Raw genomic sequence first — 19468 nt, 5'->3', positions numbered from 1 at the left:
CACCCCGCTCTGCTCATCAAACTCTCCTCTTTTGGTATCCATGGAAATCTCCACGCATGGCTGGCGGACTTCCTCTCCAGTCGTAGTCAACGTGTGGCCCTGAATGGGTTTCTCTCATCTCCTCTTCCTGTTCAGGCTGGAGTTCCCCAAGGCAGTGTTCTGGGCCCTGTGCTTTTTCTGGTCTTCATCAATGATCTCTCTGACTCTCTTGAAAATCCTCTCTATCTCTTTGCTGATGACTCTACTCTCAGTCGCTCCATTCTTCATCCCTCAGATCGGCAGTCTGCAGCCTCCTCATTCTCTGCAGACCTGGACAAAATCACAGACTGGGCAAACAAGTGGAACATGTCTTTCAATCCTGACAAATCTCACACTCTTACGATGTCTCTCCGAAAAGACCGACTGGACAACCCTCCCATCCACTTTCTGAATAATCCTCTCCAATAAGTTCTGTCACTCAAGCTTTTGGGTCTCACTATCTGCCATGATCTTTCCTGGGAAAACCACATTTCAAATCTGGCCTCCAAAGCCAGTCGCCGACTGGGCATCCTCCGTCGTGCGAAGTCCTTCCTTGGCACACCTGAGCTCCTCACCACATACAAGGCTTTCATCCACAGCTCAATGGAATACTGCTCTCCCCTCTGGGCTGGTGCTCCTGCCTCACACCTAGCTCGTCTTCACGCTGTTGAAACCAAAGCATTCAGAATCATTGGAATCTCCCGCGATGAAGCTAACTCCAAGGGCCTCTCACTCACTCACCGCAGGCAGGTTGGTGGTCTTTCCGTCTTGTACCGACTCCTCTCTGGCCTTTCCCCCCAGCTCTCTCTGGGCTCTGTCCCGCAAATATTCCTGCAGGTCGCACAAGATCTGCCTGCAACCCTCTTATGGTTAAACTGCCAAAATCAAGACTCTCTGCTCACCTTCACTCCTTCATTCCTCTTTTCTCCCGCCTCTGGAACAAACTCCCTCACTCTCTTCAATCCCACTCCACCCTCCAGGTCTTTAAAACAGCTGTTCACCACCATCTCTTATCTTCCCCCATCCAAAACCTTGATCTTTTCTACCCCTGCTAATTTCACCCCAATTCCACTTTTTTGAAATACCAACTTCTGTCCTGGAAGTCCTTGGTGTCCTTGTGTTTTGTACTTCTCCCTCCCCTCCCCCTCTTCCCACGCCTCCTCCCCCCAGGCCCTCTCCCTTCCACACATCTCCCTACTCTCAAATGTTGTGTTTGTGTGCTTCCCCTTCTCTCCCCATCTTGTCTTCCGCTCCCTCTTTTTATATATTTTGTTTGTCTGGTTGATTTGTTTGTGAAGTAAATGTTAGCTCTTTCACGAGCCTCGATTCAGTATACAAAAAGAAAAAAGAAAAAAAAAGAGCTGCATTGATAAAAACGTGAAGAAAGAGAGAATAGTCTCAGAGCTTTTGAGGAAGTAAGATTGGTAACTGGAATAGTAACTGGGTAGGAGATTCACATTTCAGTGGGACAATGATCCGAAGCACAAAGATGAAGCCACACTGGAGCGTCTAAACAAGAGGATAATAATAAATGTTGTTGAGGGGCCCAGTCAAAGTCCTGATTAGAACCCAGTTGGATATTTGACTTGAAGACTTGAAGATTGCAGTCCATCGACGATCCCCATTAAACTTGGCAAACTGGAGCAATTTTCACATGAAGAATGGGCAAAGATTTCACCAACTCACTGAACAAAGCCGTTCGAGGCCTACCCACGTAAAGAATGGACAAAGATTTCACCATCTCGCTGTACAAAGCTGGTCGAGGGCTACCCATGTGAAGAATGGGCAAAGATTTCACCACCTCACTGTACAAAGCTGGTCGAGGCCTACACACATGAAGAATGGATAAAGATTCCACCATCTCGCTGTACAAAGCTGGGAGAGGCCGACACATGTGAAGAATGGGCAAAGATTCCACCATCTCAATGTACAAAGCTGGTAGAGGCTGACACATGTGAAGAATGGGCAAAGATTTCACTATCTTGCTGAACAAAGCTGGTAGAGGCCCACCCACATGAAGAATGGGCAAAGATTTCACCATCTCACTGTACAAAGCTGGTAGAGGCCCACCCACATGAAGAATGGACAAAGATTTCACCATCTCACTGTACAAAGCTGGTAGAGGCCCACCCACATGAAGAATAGACAAAGATTCCACCATCTCGCTGTACAAAGCTGGTGGAGGCCTACACACGTGAAGAATGGACAAAGATTTCACCATCTCACTGTACAAAGCCGGTAGAGGCCTACACACGTGAAGAATGGGCAAAGATTTCACCATCTCGCTGCACAAAGCTGGTCGAGGCCTACCCACGTGAAGAATGGGCAAAGATTTCACCATCTTGCTGTGCAAAGCTGGTTGAGGCCTCCACACATGAAGAATGGGCCAAGATTTCACCATCTCACTGTACAAAGCTGGTAGAGGCCTACACACGTGAAGAATGGGCAAAGATTTCACCATCTCACTGTACAAAGCTGGTAGAGGCCTACACATGTGAAGAATTGGCAAAGATTTCACCATCTCACTGTACAAAGCTGGTAGAGGCCTACACATGTGAAGAATTGGCAAAGATTTCACCATCTCACTGTACAAAGCTGGTCGAGGCCGACACATGTGAAGAATGGGCAAAGATTTCACCATTTCCCTGTACAAAGCTGGTAGAGACCTACACACGTGAAGAATGGACAAAGATTTCACCATCTCACTGTACAAAGCTGGTAGAGGCCTACACACGTGAAGAATGGACAAAGATTTCACCATCTCACTGTACAAAGCTGGTCGAGGCCTACACACATGAAGAATGGACAAAGATTTCACCATCTCACTGTACAAAGCTGGTAGAGGCCTACACACGTGAATAATGGGCAAAGATTTCACCATCTCACTGTACAAAGCTGGTAGAGGCCGACACACGTGAAGAATGGACAAAGATTTCACCATTTCACTGTACAAAGCTGGTCGAGGCCTACACACGTGAAGAATGGACAGAGATTTCACCATCTCACTGTACAAAGCTGGTAGAGGCCTACACACATGAAGAATGGACAAAGATTTCACCATCTCACTGTACAAAGCTGGTGGAGGCCTACACATGTGAAGAATGGGCAAATATTTCACCATCTCACTGTACAATGCTGGGAGAGGCCGACACACGTGAAGAATGGACAAAGATTTCACCATCTCACTGTACAAAACTGGTAGAGGCGTACACGTGAAGAATGGACAAAGATTTCACCATCTCACTGTACAAAACTGGTAGAGGCCTACACACGTGAAGAATGGACAAAGATTTCACCATCTCGCTGTACAAAGCTGGTAGAGGCCTACACACGTGAATAATGGGCAAAGATTTCACCATCTCGCTGTACAAAGCTGGTAGAGGCCTACACACGTGAAGAATGGGCAAAGATTTCACCATCTCGCTGTACAAAACTGGTAGAGGCCTACACACGTGAAGAATGGACAAAGATTTCACCATCTCGCTGTACAAAGCTGGTAGAGACCTACACACGTGAAGAATGGGCAAAGATTTCACCATCTCACTGTACAAAACTGGTAGAGGCCTACACACGTGAAGAATGGGCAAAGATTTCACCATCTCGCTGTACAAAGCTGGTAGAGGCCTACACACGTGAAGAATGGGCAAAGATTTCACCATCTCACTGTACAAAACTGGTAGAGGCCTACACACGTGAAGAATGGGCAAAGATTTCACCATCTCCCTGTACAAAGCTGGTAGAGACCTACACACGTGAAGAATGGACAAAGATTTCACCATCTCACTGTACAAAGCTGGTCGAGGCCTACACACGTGAAGAATGGACAAAGATTTCACCATCTCACTGTACAAAGCTGGTTGAGGCCTACACACATGAAGAATGGACAAAGATTTCACCATCTCACTGTACAAAGCTGGTAGAGGCCTACACACGTGAATAATGGGCAAAGATTTCACCATCTCACTGTACAAAGCTGGTAGAGGCCTACACACGTGAAGAATGGACAAAGATTTCACCATCTCACTGTACAAAGCTGGTCGAGGCCTACACACGTGAAGAATGGACAAAGATTTCACCATCTCACTGTACAAAGCTGTTAGAGGCCTACACACGTGAAGAATGGACAAAGATTTCACCATCTCACTGTACAAAGCTGGTGGAGGCCTACACATGTGAAGAATGGGCAAATATTTCACCATCTCACTGTACAATGCTGGGAGAGGCCGACACACGTGAAGAATGGACAAAGATTTCACCATCTCACTGTACAAAACTGGTAGAGGCGTACACGTGAAGAATGGACAAAGATTTCACCATCTCACTGTACAAAACTGGTAGAGGCCTACACACGTGAAGAATGGACAAAGATTTCACCATCTCGCTGTACAAAGCTGGTAGAGGCCTACACACGTGAATAATGGGCAAAGATTTCACCATCTCGCTGTACAAAGCTGGTAGAGGCCTACACACGTGAAGAATGGGCAAAGATTTCACCATCTCACTGTACAAAGGTGGTAGGGGCCTACACACGTGAATAATGGGCAAAGATTTCACCATCTCACTGTACAAAGCTGGTAGAGGCCTACACACGTGAAGAATGGACAAAGATTTCACCATCTCACTGTACAAAGCTGGTAGAGGCCTACACACGTGAATAATGGGCAAAGATTTCACCATCTCACTGTACAAAGCTGGTAGAGGCCTACACACGTGAAGAATGGACAAAGATTTCACCATCTCACTGTACAAAGCTGATCGAGGCCTACACACGTGAAGAATGGACAAAGATTTCACCATCTCACTGTACAAAGCTGGTAGAGGCCTACCTACACACGCCTACCTACACACGTGAAGAATGGACAAAGATTTCACCATCTCACTGTACAAAGCTGGTAGAGGCCTACACATGTGAAGAATTGGCAAAGATTTCACCATCTCACTGTACAAAGCTGGTAGAGGCCTACACACGTGAAGAATGGACAAAGATTTCACCATCTCACTGTACAAAGCTGGTAGAGGCCTACACATGTGAAGAATGGGCAAAGATTTCACCATCTCACTGTACAAAGCTGGTAGAGGCCTACGCACGTGAAGAATGGGCAAAGATTTCACCATCTCACTGTACAAAGCTGGTAGAGGCCTACACACGTGAAGAATGGGCAAAGATTTCACCATCTCACTGTACAAAGCTGGTAGGGGCCTACACAAAATAGACTCATTGCAGTCATTGCTGCAAAAGGTGCTTCCACCAAGGATTGACTTCAGGCCTGAATACTTTTGCAACCACTAAATTTTGATTTGTACATGTTTTTTTTCAGGTATTCCTGATATGTAACGTCCTTCAAATACAACGGTGTTTAGTGTGATCTCTGCAAGTATGAATCCAAAAGTTCATTTCGAAAAACTGTTTCTCCATAATTGGTAATTCATCTAATCGTGGCATTATTGGTCGGGGGTGAATACTAATGCCACTGTATATTGACAAAGAAGAAAGATGGTGTTTGTTGGGCTGTTGTGAGTATCTCAGATAGATTGTTGAATGCCTCTCATCATTTGCAATACATGGTATTTTGTGATGTTTACGTGCTGTGGGCAGAGATGAAGATTGGGCAAAGCAATCGTAAAATCCCAAAGTTTTTCCAACAGATAAAATAAAATGGGGGAAAAAATCTCACAATATGTTTCTGGAGGAAATTAATTTATTGCCATGTGATTTGGGGAGGGGGGAGGTATCCCATTCTTCTTGCAGCTTTCTTTGTACATTTTGTAGTGAAAAACCTTGTTTTCAGATTTGCTGTTCGGAGTTCCACCAAAGTATGGCGGTGTCTCGCAATACTACGTCAGGGAGCGAAAGCGTGTTCTTGTTTTTGCCATCACTATCATTCTCCAGGCCCATGACTCACAGTAAGGTGTCTTGCAGTTTGCTTCTTGCTACCCACCTCTCCTTTTTCATTGATGCTCATAATTTTGTGACGATTTAATTCATTTAATCGATTAGGAGTTTCTCAATGTGTACATTTTTGCATGCAGATTTGTCCAAAGCCTCAGGAAGAAGCTGCAAATGCTTTATCCTGGTAGCAGTGTGTCTCGTGGAGAGGCTTCCGTGGTGCATGTTCATTTCCAAGAGGAGGTTGGCATTGCCGAGTTGGTTCCTCTCGTCACGACTTATGTCATCCTCTTCGCCTACATTTACTTTTCCACAAGTACATGTCTATTCTTCTCTTCCCCTGCCCTCCCTTTCCCCCCTAACAATTTTCTTCCAGCTTTTACCTGACATTCAAATTGTGAAGGTGTGATTTTTGATACCGTCATATTGTACTTTGTAACTCTAGTTCATTGTAATGCTAAATTGGGAACGTGCCTTTTTGACAAAACTTTGAGGGTAACTCCGTGTAGTTCACGTTTTGACTTATCAGAAACGGAGGACCCAGATTTACGTTTAATTGTCAAATTCCACTTTTATGCCATAATTTATTTGGGTGAATTGCATCAGCAGCATCGTCAAGCCCCAGTGTTGATACAACTGACAGATTGAATATTTAACCAAATTTTGATCTTTTATGCATTTGTTAGACTTTCAAAGAACCCATCCTAATGGACTAGTTACCTGGCCCACCTTTATTATCACGTTTAATGCAGAACTCCACCAGATTTTTTTTGTTTGTTTTGTGTACAAGATCGAGGCTCGTGAAAGAGCTAACATCAATCACACAAAAGGTCAAACCGACACACAAACAAAAAATAAGGGGAGCGACAGACAAGATGGGGAGAGAGGGGGAAGGACACAAACACAACATTTGAGAGCGGGGACAACGGGAGAAATGTGGGAGGAGGAGGGCTTTGGGGGAGGTGGGAGAGGTATAAAACATATGAACACTGCAAAGACTTCCAGGAAAGAAGTTGGAATTTCGAAAAACTGTATCTGGGGTGAATTAGCGGGGGTAGAAAAGATCAAGGTTTTGGATGGGGGAAGATAAGAGATGGTGGTGAACAGCTGTTTTAAAGACCTGGAGGGAGGAGTGGGATTGAAGGGAGTGGGGGAGTTTGTTCCAGAGACGGGATAAAAGGGGAATGAAAGAGTGAAGGTGAGCAGAGAGCCTAGTTTTTGGCAGTTTAACCATAAGAGGGTTGCACGCAGATCTTGTGCGACCTGAAGGAATATTGGGGGGACAGAGCACAGCGAGAGCTGGGGGAGCAAGGCCGGAGAGGAGTCGGTAGAAGACAGAAAGACCACCAAACCTGCCTGTGGTGAGTGAGTGAAAGGCCCTCGGAGTTAACTTCATCGCAGGAGATTCCAATGATTCTGAAAGCTTTGGTTTCAACAGCGTGAAGCCGAGCTAGGTGTGAGGCAGGAGCACCAGCCCAGAGGGGGGGAACAGCATTCCATTGAGCTGCGGATGAAAGCCTTGTATGTGGTGAGCAGCTCAGGTGTGCCAAGAAAGGACTTCGCCAGACGGAGTATGCCCAGTCGGTGACTGGCTTTGGAGGCCAGCTTGGAAATGTGGTTTTCCCAAGAAAGATCATGGCAGACAGTGAGACCCAAAAGCTTGAGCGACAGAACTTCTTCGAGAGGATTGTTGAGAAAGTAGATGAGAGGGTTTTCCAGTCGGTCCTTTCGGAGAGACATTGTAAGAGTGTGCGATTTGTCAGGATTGAAAGACATGTTCCACTTGTTTGACCAGTCTGTGATTTTTTCCAGGTCTGCAGAGAGTGAGGAGGCTGCAGACTGCCGATCTGAGGGATGAGGAATGGAGCGGCAGATAGTGGAGTCATCAGCAAAGAGATAGAGAGGATTTTCCAGAGAGTCGGAGAGATCATTGATGAAGACCAGAAATAGCACAGGGCCCAGAACACTACCTTGGGGAACTCCAGCCAGAACAGGCAGGGGAGATGAGAGAAATCCATTCAGGGCCACACGTTGCCTTCGACCAGAGAGGAAGTCCGCAATCCATGAGTGGAGATTTCCATGGATACCATAGGAGGAGAGTTTGGTGAGCAGAGCTGGATGCCAGACCGTATCGAAGGCACGTGATATGTCAAGTGAGACAGCTCTGATTTCCTGTTTGGCATTGAGGACCTCCATCCATTGTTGAGACAGCAGAAGCAATATGTCCAGAGTAGAATGACCTGGTCTAAATCCAAATTGATGATCAGAGATCAAGCCATTGGAGAAGAGGAAGGATTTGATATCCAAAGCAATGATGGATGCCATGACTTTGCTGATAATTGGAAGCAGGCTGATTGGTCTGTAGTTGCAAGGATCTGTTTTTGCACCTTTTTTGTGTAAAGCGGTAATGTTTGCTGATTTCCAAGATGCTGGCAGATGACCTTGAGCAAAAGAGAGGGTGAAAAGAACAGAGAGAGGGTGAGATAGAGCGGCAGAGCAGGATTTTAGGACCCGTGGGCTGATGCCGTCTGGTCCAGTTGCAGAATCAGAGTCGAGGTTTGACAGAAACTTCTCCACCTTGTCAGGAGAGAAGGACACAGAGTCCAGGAGCAGTTGGGTTCGACTGGGAAAGGTGGGAACAGAGAGAGATGGGTTTGGGACACAAGATTTAGAGGCAAACACAGAGTTGAGGCATTCGGCTTTGTCACGTGCGGAGTCAGCTGTGTAGCCATTTGAGGTAAGGGAGAGGATGGAGGGGGAACAAACACCAGAAACGGATTTGACCAGACGCCACCAGGATTTGGAAGAGGGAGACAGATAAGAGAGTTCGGTCTTGAGAACGGAGAGATATTGTTTCCTGGCTCTCCTGAGGGTGGACACACACTTGTTTCGGGCTTTGTGAAAGGAAATGAGATTTCCTTCCGTTGGATTTGCTTTCCAGGAGACGAAGGCAAGTTGTTTCTGGGCAACAGCCTCACCACAAGATTCCGTGTACCATGGACGGGAGGAAGGGTATGACAACTGAAGACGAGATGGGATAAATCTGTGCATGAGAGAGAGCAATTTACTTTGGAAGAATTCCCAGGATGAGTTGATGTCAGAGGCGGTAGAGATGGGAGACCAGTCCAGATGATTGATGGCTGCTTGAAGACCGTGCCAGTTGGCCTGAGTGAAATGCTAGACTCGTCGACGCTGAGCAGGCTCCTTGAGAATGGTCAGAGAGATGTCCACTTTAACGAGCACATGATTCGATGATCCGATTGGAGCAGAAGAAGAGCAGCAGACATTTTCAGGGAAGTTAGTCATAAAAAGACCAATTATTTGTTGAAATAAATCTTGCTCAAACCAATCTCCTCTTGCCCCGCCCCCACCTCCTCTCTACCCACCTCCTCCTCCTCCTCTCTACCCACCCCCTCCGCACACCCTGTTTTCAGGGAAAATTGATATGGTGAAGTCAAAATGGGGATTGGCTTTGGCAGCTGTGGCAACAGTTGTCAGTTCTTTGTTGATATCAGTCGGCCTCTGCACGCTTTTCGGTCTAACCCCAACCCTGAATGGCGGGTGAGTATACAATTTTCCCACATCGTACTATTTCGTTGCTGCATTATGAGGTGTATGTTACTTATTTCCATCTACTCTTCTCCTTTTTTTTTATCTGTGAATGAATCATTTTTTATTTTCTTTTTGGTGAATAGAGTCAAGGCTCATGAAAGAGCTAGAAGAGATCAAGAGAACACTGAACAGATGAAGATGCTGAATACAACAAAAGGAACAGCAGAGAAAGGAGGAAACACCAACATCACACAAATCTAGGGAGACATTCATAAATAATGGATGTATGGAGGAATCGGGGTCGTGGGTAGTGGATTGGGAATTGGCTGGACAAGATGGATATAGAAGCAAACTCTCAGGAAGGAAAACTGGAAAAGAAAGAGGTGGGTGGAGAGGGGGGCGGATGTGTTAGCAGGCATAGAAAAGATCGTGGTTTTCAATGGAGGATGATCTTAGATGGTGGTGAACAGCTCTCTTGAAGACCTGGAAGGAAGGATGAGATTGAAGAGTATGTGGAAGTTGGTTCCGCAGGTGGGAAAATAAGTGGACCGAATGAGCGGAGGTGAGCAGTGATCCTGGATTTTGGAGTTTCACTAGAAGGGGGGTTATGCTGGACCGCACGGGCCCGAAAAAAAACCTGGGGGGGTGGGGTGGGGGAACAGAGCACAGAAAGAGCAGAATGTTATGTTTAGAATTCACTTGTTTGAAGAACGGCAATGACGCCATCAGGAACGGAAACAACAGTTGGTTTTGTCGTTGTAGGAAGTTGTAGGAAGTATTGTAGTGCTCGTTGTAGGAAGTATTGTCGTTGTAGGAAGTGCTCGGAGAGACACGGAGTTTGAGACACGGAGTTTGAGGTGTAAAGGCCGTGCTGCGATTGCTTGTAAAAGCTGTGATTAAACCGATGGTGTTTCCAAGCAGTAAGTCTTGTGTCATTACTGTGTGCAACCCAGAGGGTGCGAGACCAGAAAGGTGGTGGTAGAACGCAGAGAGACCACTGACCTGTCTGCGATGGAAAAGTGATAGGTCCATAGACTCGGTTTAATCGTGGGAAATTACAATAATCTTGAAGGCCCTGGTTTGGTTTCGAGGTGAGCACGGTGCGAGGCAGGGTCGCCATCCCAGAGAGAAGAGCGGTAGTCCATGAAGCTGCTGATGAAAGCCTCAATGGATAGGAGTTCAGGTGTGCCAATGAAGGACTTTGTACAATGCAGGATGCCCAGTTGGTGACGGTTTGGAGGCCAACTTATATATGTGGTTTGCCCAATAAAGATCATGGCTGACAGTGAGATTCAGGAGCTTGAGTGACGGAGTGACTTATTTGAGAGGATTGTTAAGAAAGTGGATGGGAGGGTTTGCCACACGGTCCTTTCGGAGAGAGATAGTGAGACTTGTCAGGAATGAAAGACATATTCCAAGTCTTTGACCATCTTGTTATTTTCTCAAGGTCTGAAGAGAGGGAAGAGGCTGCAGCCTGCCTGTCTGAAGGATGAGGAATATCATGGCAGAGGGATTGAGTCATCATCAAATAGATAAAGAGGATTTTCTAGAGTCAAAATAACAATGATGAAGATTTGGAACAAGATTGGGCCCAGAACCATTTTTATATGCAACACAAGGCTGTGGGGCAGCATCATTGGCTGAGGGTGCGGCTGTGCTGCTGATGCAGTGCCGTCCGTAGGTTAGGCCATGAATTTGGAGTTTGTTCAGGGTGCCGGAGATAGCTCGCCCAGTCTTCACAAAGGACATCGTGGGATCTTTACGTCCACCAACTAATGATTGCAGAGCGAGCACCCAGTTTACCGGCCAACCGATGGATGATGCACGCATTGATGAATCACCAGGATGACAGTTTAGAGACGAGTGCGTTTACCTCTAAGAGCCTATGCCTTCCTGCCAGTCCTCCTGTAAATGAATGAAAATTTTACATCTAAGAATTTCAGTTGTTTGGCTTTATTTGGATGCTTTTGAAAATGTCTTCTTACCTGCTTTGCACCTGTTCAGATGAGCTTGACTGGCTGTTAATCGCTGCATGTAGCTTACATGATGCACATCTGTTGCATTCCCATACTCAGCTGTGTTTGTTTGTGTTTGTTTGTGACAGTGAAATTTTCCCATATCTGGTGCTGGTTATAGGACTTGAGAACATATTGGTACTAACAAAGTCGGTTGTATCCACACCTGTTGATTTGGATGTTAAAATCCGCATTGCCCAAGGTGAGCACAGCCATATTGTACCCTAAATGAATGTATTTTTTTTTCATTGAAAAGTTTCTTTTGTATAAACTCTGGGTTACAGTGTGCGAGCACGTGTGTACCATATTGCTTTCAATAAATGCCCTCGGTGTTTATTTTGTTTTTTTTAACCATCTCCGAGGAGGGGCGCTTATCGGAGGGAACGTCCTGTATTTGTGGTGGTTTTTAATTTTTGCACCTTTTTGTGGATTTTTTGTGGACTCGTGGCTGTGGTTGTTGTTTGTCTGCTCCTTTAATTCACTTTTGCATATTGTTTGTATTGCTTTGCAATGAAGTATTACTCCCTATAAAGTTGTGTGCACCCTCTGCGTCTGCCATGCGTTGTTTTAAAGGGTTCTTGCTGTCGTAGAGCAATAGATATGTTACTGTTGGAACCACTGCATTAAGCTTCTCATCCTGCCTTTTCTTCTTCTTTAATGCTGGAAAAACGGGCATCTTTATCTTTTTTTAAATGGCACATGCTGCTTCCTTGCTTGACGCCAGCATTTGAATGGGTAGGACCATGGACAGTCCCCATATGTTAGCATCCATGGGGAGGAGGAAACCTCTCCAAAAGAAATGCCCCATTGAGCGCGGTGAGAAAGGTGGAGCCATTGTTGTCCCTGGTACCCAGAGTGCCCTGGGAAGTGACGGCACTTTCCAAGCTCGGTGGCTATGGTCGTCTCATCTAACATTCCAATGGTGTGTGTGTCATTGATTATCTCCGGAGGTGGGTTTCAGATGGTGAAACGGAGCCCTCCCAGGTTTCAAAGTATCCAAGGCCTGGCCTCAATGAGGACTATGTAGTCAGTGACTGGAGCCTTCAACATAAAAAAAAAAAACATGAGCCAAGTCAATTTTTTATCATTTTTTTGTCATAACCATTTTACCATACATTAAAAAAACAGCAGAACGTGCAGAAATAACTGTACAAATCGGTATGGAATAGCTTGTCCCTTAACTTTCTTGAAATAATCCAGTATTTTGGTCAAACTTTCACAAAGCTGCTTGCACCAAGAAATGTCAGTTTTGTCCCGTTCATGTTTGACAGCTTCCCAAAGTTGATCAGAATTTGCAAATTTCCTTCCAATAAGTTTTTGCTGAATATAGGCCCAAAGATTCTACATGGTGTTCAAATCGGGACTTTGACCAGGCCAGAACACAAATTTCAGGAACTTTTCCTCCAACCAGTTTTTGCTGGCGAATTAATTCTTTCTTGATTAATCCTTTCTCTAATATTTTCTGGTATTCCTCGGCAGTAATTGAGTGTTCACACCTTATGAGTTCACCAACACCAGCAGACGAAAATGCACCCAGACCATGATTCCACCTCATCCATGCTTCACAGGTGTTGAAATAGATCTGTCAAGGTAACGTTCTGGGTCGTCACTGAAAATCTGAAATCTTGATTCCTCACTTCCCAGAACTCTCTGGAACCAGTCTGAGTCACAGTTCCTATATTCGGCCAAAAAATGCAATCTGTCCTGGATGTTTTTCTTGGATAATAGAGTTTTCTTAACACATCTTCTTGAGGCAAAATCGGCATCAGTCAACTTTCCTGTGATGGTCCTTCTGGAAGCAGGCTTGTATTCAGCAGTTCCGAACTTCTCTGACAGTTTCCGCAGGCTTTTCTTTCTTTCCTGGAGAACTAAGAATGTCAGTCACCTGTCATCTTTACCTGTAGTGGCTCTAGGCCTGCCAGATCCCTTCTTCATTGCAGTAAAACCAGTTTCCTGGAACTGTACATCTATTCTGTTTATGGTATGCAGATAAATAGGGATGTTCTTCTTCTTCAGGAGCTTGTTGATTTCAGAATAAGTCTCGCCCGCTTGACGAAGCCGAGCAATTCGATTTTTAATAACTCCAGCATGGAACTTCTCTTTCTTTGGAAGCATTTCTAAATTGAAACACAAAAACATGACCTACACCACCTGTACAAGTCATAAATTAGAGCAATGTAGGCATCACATGTGCACTGAGCAGTCAAAAAACATGACAACACCCTGAAAATGCATTGCACAACTTTAAAAGTATTCTTCTTCCAGTAAAATATTTATTAGAATCTTTTTTGTGACACGGAACAACTCAAAACTTTAAATCAAAACACAGAACAACTCAAAACTTTAAAACAAAACAGAACAACTCAAAGAAAAGCCTTTCTCATCTTCCTTTTTATGTATGAAATGTATTTGATCTATTTTGTCTTACCTGGGATATTTGCTTTTGAAGATGAAAGGCAAAAATATAGAAATTAAAAAAAAAAAATTGATAACTGTTTGTTTATAAGCAACGTTTACTTTACTTAATTTCGATTAGTAATGTTTACCGTGTGATTTGACCCGAAATTTTTTTGGGGGGGGGGGGGGGGGGTTTTGAGAACAAAACTTCTTAAACCACGAATTGTTTCATAATAATTGTTGTAAACCACATGGAGGGTTTTTAGCTGCTGTAACCTGAGTAATCAATGTAAACTGGAATATGTACTGCACACCTGTGGCTCCAAATGTGAAAAAAGCAGCTTGGCCGGCAGCCCCGGCGTGCATGCATATATACACCTCGACCCCGACATTAATCGTGGATACGTTCCTGGAAAATGCAGTGAAAGTTGCAACTGTAAATGTGGGGGCAAATGTGTTTAAATGTAAAAAAGGGGGAATAGGTTCTCGGATTTTCAAAATCCACAAATGTCAAGGTGTAGCGGCTGCCGCTGGGTTTTCACAATCGCCTTGCACCTATCAAGGACGCGGAGCGATCACCATGCCGGGCTCGTCCAGGACGCCCGGGCAGGCTCGCCCTCAACTTGCCAGGCCGCAGCCAGGACGCTGGGCCACGCCCCCTCTCGCCGGGCCTGGGCAAACGCTCCGGGATAATAGGTATATATATTGCTGCCCGATAAACGGGTTTTTCAGAGTGCCTGAGTGTTTGGTTTGATTAAAGCAACTCGGATGAATTCCAGCTTTTTGTCACGTCCATTCTTCCGATCGACGTGGGAGCCCCAGCTCCTTCATTGGTGACCTACTGACATGGACATGGCAGTCGCCCTTAAACTGCCTACCTTCTGGGAGGCTCACGCGGCGGTTTGGTTCGCACAGGCGGAGTCCCTGTTCGCCCTGCGAGGCATCACGGCCGACGACACCCGCTTCCACCATGTGGTAGCCGCGCTCGGTTCGGCCACCGCGCCCCGCGCCCTGAGCCTCCTCGAGAGCCCGCCAGCCGCTGACAAATACGGCGCGATTAAGAAGCTTCTCCTCGATGCTTTCGCCCTCCCATCGGCGGAACGCGCACGGCGCCTGCTCGACCTGCCTGAGCTCGGCGACACGCGCCCTTCCGAGCGAATGGACTACATGCTTTCACTGCTCGGCGAGCACTCTCCGGCATTCCTGTTCCGGGAGCTGTTCCTCCGTCAGCTGCCTAACCCGGTACGCCTCGCCCTGGCAAGCACGACGATCACAGATCCCCGGGCCCTTGCCAGAGAAGCCGACAAGATCTCCGCCGCAGGACAGCGCATCGCAGCGGCGACATGGGACCCACCGCCGTCCGACGCAACATCCATGGCGCCCGAGCACCCGGCACGGTCGACGACCGAACTGCCGACGCCATTGGCGGCCGCTACACCGAGCCGACCACCTCCAGCACGACGACCGGGGCCTCCACCTGACCAAGCGTGGTGTTACTATCATGCCAGGTTCGGACAGAAGGCCCGGACATGCCGACCCCCGTGCACCTTCGGCAGGCCGGGAAACGGCCGGGCCGGCGTTCATTACCAGCCATGAGCGCCGGCCACACGGGCAACTTACTGTTCATCACGGATAAAGCGTCCGGACGGCGCTTCCTGTGCGACACCGGCGCCCAACTGAGCGTCATACCCGCCTCTGACCAGGACAGGCAATCCGCGGTTTGCGGCCCCTCCTTGGTTGCGGCCAACGGATCGACCATCCGCACCTTCGGCCCGCGCAACGTCACCCTCTGCTTCGGCGGCCAACGCTTTGCTTGGACGTTTGTAACTGCAAACGTGCCCATGGCTCTGCTAGGCGCCGACTTCCTCTGCGCACACGGACTGCTGGTGGACGTCCAACGGCATCGTTTAATCAACGCCGAAACCTTCAGCTCCCTGGTATGCACATTGAGCAGCTCCCCGCCGACCGAGCTGGCATGCACCGTCCCGGCGGCGAACGAGTTTGCTCGCCTGCTCACGGAGTTCCCGGCCCTCACGCGGCCGATGTTTTCGGCCGTCGCAGTACGGCATGGGATCGAGCACCACATACCAACCACGGGCCCGCCGGTCTACGCCAGGGCCCGCCGCTTCGACCCAGCCAAGCTCGCCGTGGCGAAGGCCGAATTCGACGCGTTGGAGCACCTCGGCATCGTGCGGCGCTCCGATAGCGCGTGGGCCTCGCCACTGCACATCGTGCCAAAGCCGGGGGGTGGATGGCGCCCGTGTGGCGACTACCGCCGTCTCAATGACGCTACCACCCCCGACAGGTACCCGATCCCGCATATCCAAGACTTCTCCGCCCGTCTGGCGGGACGGGTCATTTTTTCGAAAATTGATCTCATACGGGGATATCACCAGGTACCTGTCAGGGCGGCCGACGTCCCTAAAACGGCAGTCATCACGCCGTTCGGCTTATTCGAATTCTTGCGGATGCCGTTTGGTCTCAAGAACGCGGCTCAGGCATTCCAGCGCTTGATGGACGGCGTGCTGCGTGACCTGCCGTTCCTTTTCGTTTACCTGGACGACATCCTCGTCGCCAGCACGTCCCGGGCCGAGCACCTCCTCCACCTCCGAACACTGTTCGGGCGCCTCAGCGAGCACGGCCTCATCGTCAACCCGGCCAAATGCCACTTCGGCACGACGGCCGTTGATTTTTTGGGCCACCACATCACCAAGAACGGGGCCGTGCCGCTGCCAACCAAGGTCGAGGCCATCACCACGTTCCCGCGTCCCCGCACCATAAAGGCCCTGCAGGAATTCCTGGGAATGGTGAATTTTTATCACCGCTTCGTGCCCCGCGCTGCTCAACTCATGCGGCCCCTCTACGAAGCCCTCCGGGGCAAGCCGGCCAAGCACGACATCGCCTGGTCCGCAGCAATGGATGCGGCCTTCCAACGCTCAAAGAGGGCCCTCGCCGACGCAACACTGCTCGCTCACCCGGTGCTCAACGCTCCCATCGCCCTCACCACGGATGCCTCCGACTACGCAGTGGGCGCCGTACATGAGCAATGGGTGAACGGGGTTTGGCAGCCACTCGCTTTTTTCAGCCGGCAGCTCCGGCCGAACGAGCTCAAATACAGCACGTTTGACCGGGAGCTCCTCGGTCTACACCTGGCCGTCCGCCATTTCCGCCACCTCCTGGAGGGCCGACCTTTCACGGCGTTCGTCGACCACAAGCCGTTGGTTTACGCCATGGCCAAGGTCACGGAGCCGTGGTCGGCCCGCCAACAGCGCCACCTCTCCGCCGTGTCGGAGTTTACCACGGACATCCGGCACGTCGCCGGCAAAAACAACGCCGTGGCCGACTGTCTTTCCCGGGCCAGCGCGAACGCGGTCCACCTGGGCGTGGACTTTGCGCTTATGGCGGCGGACCAAACCACCGACACCACGGTGCAAGCCCTCCGGGCGGCGGACACGGGCCTCCGCCTGGCCGACATCCCCTGCGCGGACACTCTTGCTCTGCGACGTCTCCCAAGGCCAGCCTCGCCCCATCGTGCCCGTCACCTGGCAACGCCGCATCTTCGCCTCCCTCCACGGCCTTTCCCACCCGGGCCGGAAAGCTTCCCAGAAGCTGGTGTCGGCGCGATTCGTCTGGCACGGCCTTCGTCGGGACGTCCGCGATTGGACCAGCACCTGCACGACCTGCCAACGGGCCAAGGTCCACCGACACACCCAGGCCCCGCTGGCACCTTTCACCGTGCCCGAACGACGTTTCGACCACGTCAACGTGGATCTGGTGGGCCCCCTCCCCCCGTCACGGGGGTTCACACACCTGCTCACCATGGTGGACAGGACCACCAGGTGGCCGGAGGCCGTTCCCCTCGTCTCCACCACCACCGCCGACATGGCGCAGGCTTTCATCGCCACCTGGGTCGCCCGCTTCGGCGCACCGGCGGACATCTCGTCAGACCGCGGACCACAGTTCACCTCCGAGCTGTGGGGCGCGGTCGCCCGCAACCTGGGGGTCAAGCTCCACCGTACTACGGCCTACCACCCCCAAGCAAACGGGTTGTGCGAGCGATTCCACCGCTCCATGAAGGCCGCGCTCATGGCCGGCCTTCAAGACGGCGGTTGGGCCGACCGGCTGCCGTGGGTCCTTTTGGGCCTCCGCATGGCCCCCAAGGAGGACCTCCAGGCATCCACCGCCGAGCTTGTCTATGGCCAGGCGCTACGCGTCCCGGGCGAATTCGTGCCCGACGCTACCAGTCCCTGGTCCGCAGCTCACCAGCGCTCGGACCTCCAGGAAGCCGCCCGACGGTTTGCCCCCGTGCCAACATCCCACCACGGTGACCCCCAGTCCTACATCCCCCCAGCACTTCGCACAGCGGAGTATGTTTTTGTGCGTCACGACGCACATCGGTGGCCACTCCAGCCGCCGTACGACGGGCCCTTCCAGGTGCTGCGACGGGACGACAAGTCGTTCGTCATCGACATCGGCGGCAGGTCGGACCGGATTGCGGTGGACCGCCTCAAGCCGGCGCATGTGGACGTCGACCACCCACCACGGGTGGCCCTTCCTCCGCGGCGAGGCCGCCCCCCGTCCACGATGCCCCCCACTCGACCGCCCACCACCTCACCGGACCCCCTCCCACGACCCGCCAGGGGTCGCTTCGGCCGGGTCATCAGGACCCCCCTCAAATTGACCCTGCCGGTGCAAGTCGATTCTGGGGGGACGTGTGTAGCGGCTGCCGCTGGGTTTTCACAATCGCCTTGCACCTATCAAGGACGCGGAGCAATCACCATGCCGGGCTCGTCCAGGACGCCCGGGCAGGCCCGCGCTCAACTTGCCAGGCCTCGGTCGGGACGCTGGGCCACGCCCCCTCTCGCCGGGCCTGGGCAAACGCTCCGGGATAATAGGTATATATATTGCTGCCCGATAAACGGGTTTTTCAGAGTGCCTGAGTGTTTGGTTTGATTAAAGCAACTCGGATGAATTCCAGCTTTTTGTCGCGTCCATTCTTCCGATCGACGTGGGAGCCCCAGCTCCTTCAAAGGCAAAATTCTCGAATGTTGAGGAAAATCCGTAAATGTCAGGGCAATGCTTCAGTGGGGGAAAAGGAGGACAGCTAATTGCAACTAATAGATACGGTGGAGTGTTTCCATTCTGTACAGTAACACGGGGGATGACGTGTTATGCAGCTGGTGGAAAATCCCATGAAGCAATGTGTACCGTGTGAATGATGGAAAATCCTGTGAAGCAATGTGTACCGTGTGAATAATCGAAAATCCCGTGAAGCAATGATGGAAAATCCCGCAAAGCAATGATGGAAAATCCCGTGAAGCAATGTGTACCGTGTGAATGATGGGAAATCCCGTGAAGCAATGATGGAAAATCCCGTGAAGCAATGATGGAAAATCCCGTGAAGCAATGTTTAACGTGTGAATGATGGAAAATCCCGTGAAGCAATGTGTACCGTGTGAATGATGGAAAATCCCGTGAAGCAATGTGTACCATGTGAATGGTGGAAAATCCCGTGAAGCAATGATGGAAAATCCCGTTAAGCAATGTGTACCGTGTGAATGATGGAAAATCCCATGAAGCAATGTGTACCGTGTGAATG

At 49.6% G+C, this 19468-nt stretch overlaps 1 protein-coding gene across 17 annotated transcripts in view; it reads left to right on the top strand.

The window, feature by feature from the left end:
• Positions 1-19468, top strand: part of SCAP (SREBF chaperone) — a 122970-nt gene that overhangs the window by 44843 nt on the left and 58659 nt on the right. For 16 of the 17 annotated variants that reach the window (XM_078785691.1, XM_068127756.2, XM_078785688.1 and 13 more), the window contains exons 6-9: positions 5808-5922; positions 6049-6221; positions 9340-9466; positions 11562-11674. In XM_078785691.1, the coding sequence (XP_078641817.1) occupies positions 5808-5922; positions 6049-6221; positions 9340-9466; positions 11562-11674 (528 nt within the window). Of the gene's footprint in view, positions 1-5807; positions 5928-6048; positions 6222-9339; positions 9467-11561; positions 11675-19468 lie in introns of those variants that run through there. The other variant, XM_068127758.2, reaches the window with a different exon arrangement.

Source organism: Myxine glutinosa, chromosome 10 (genome assembly GCF_964187855.1).
Source record: "Myxine glutinosa chromosome 10, kmMyxGlut1.1, whole genome shotgun sequence".
Lineage (NCBI taxonomy): Eukaryota > Metazoa > Chordata > Myxini > Myxiniformes > Myxinidae > Myxine > Myxine glutinosa.
This window is presented reverse-complemented; position numbering and strand designations above follow the sequence as displayed.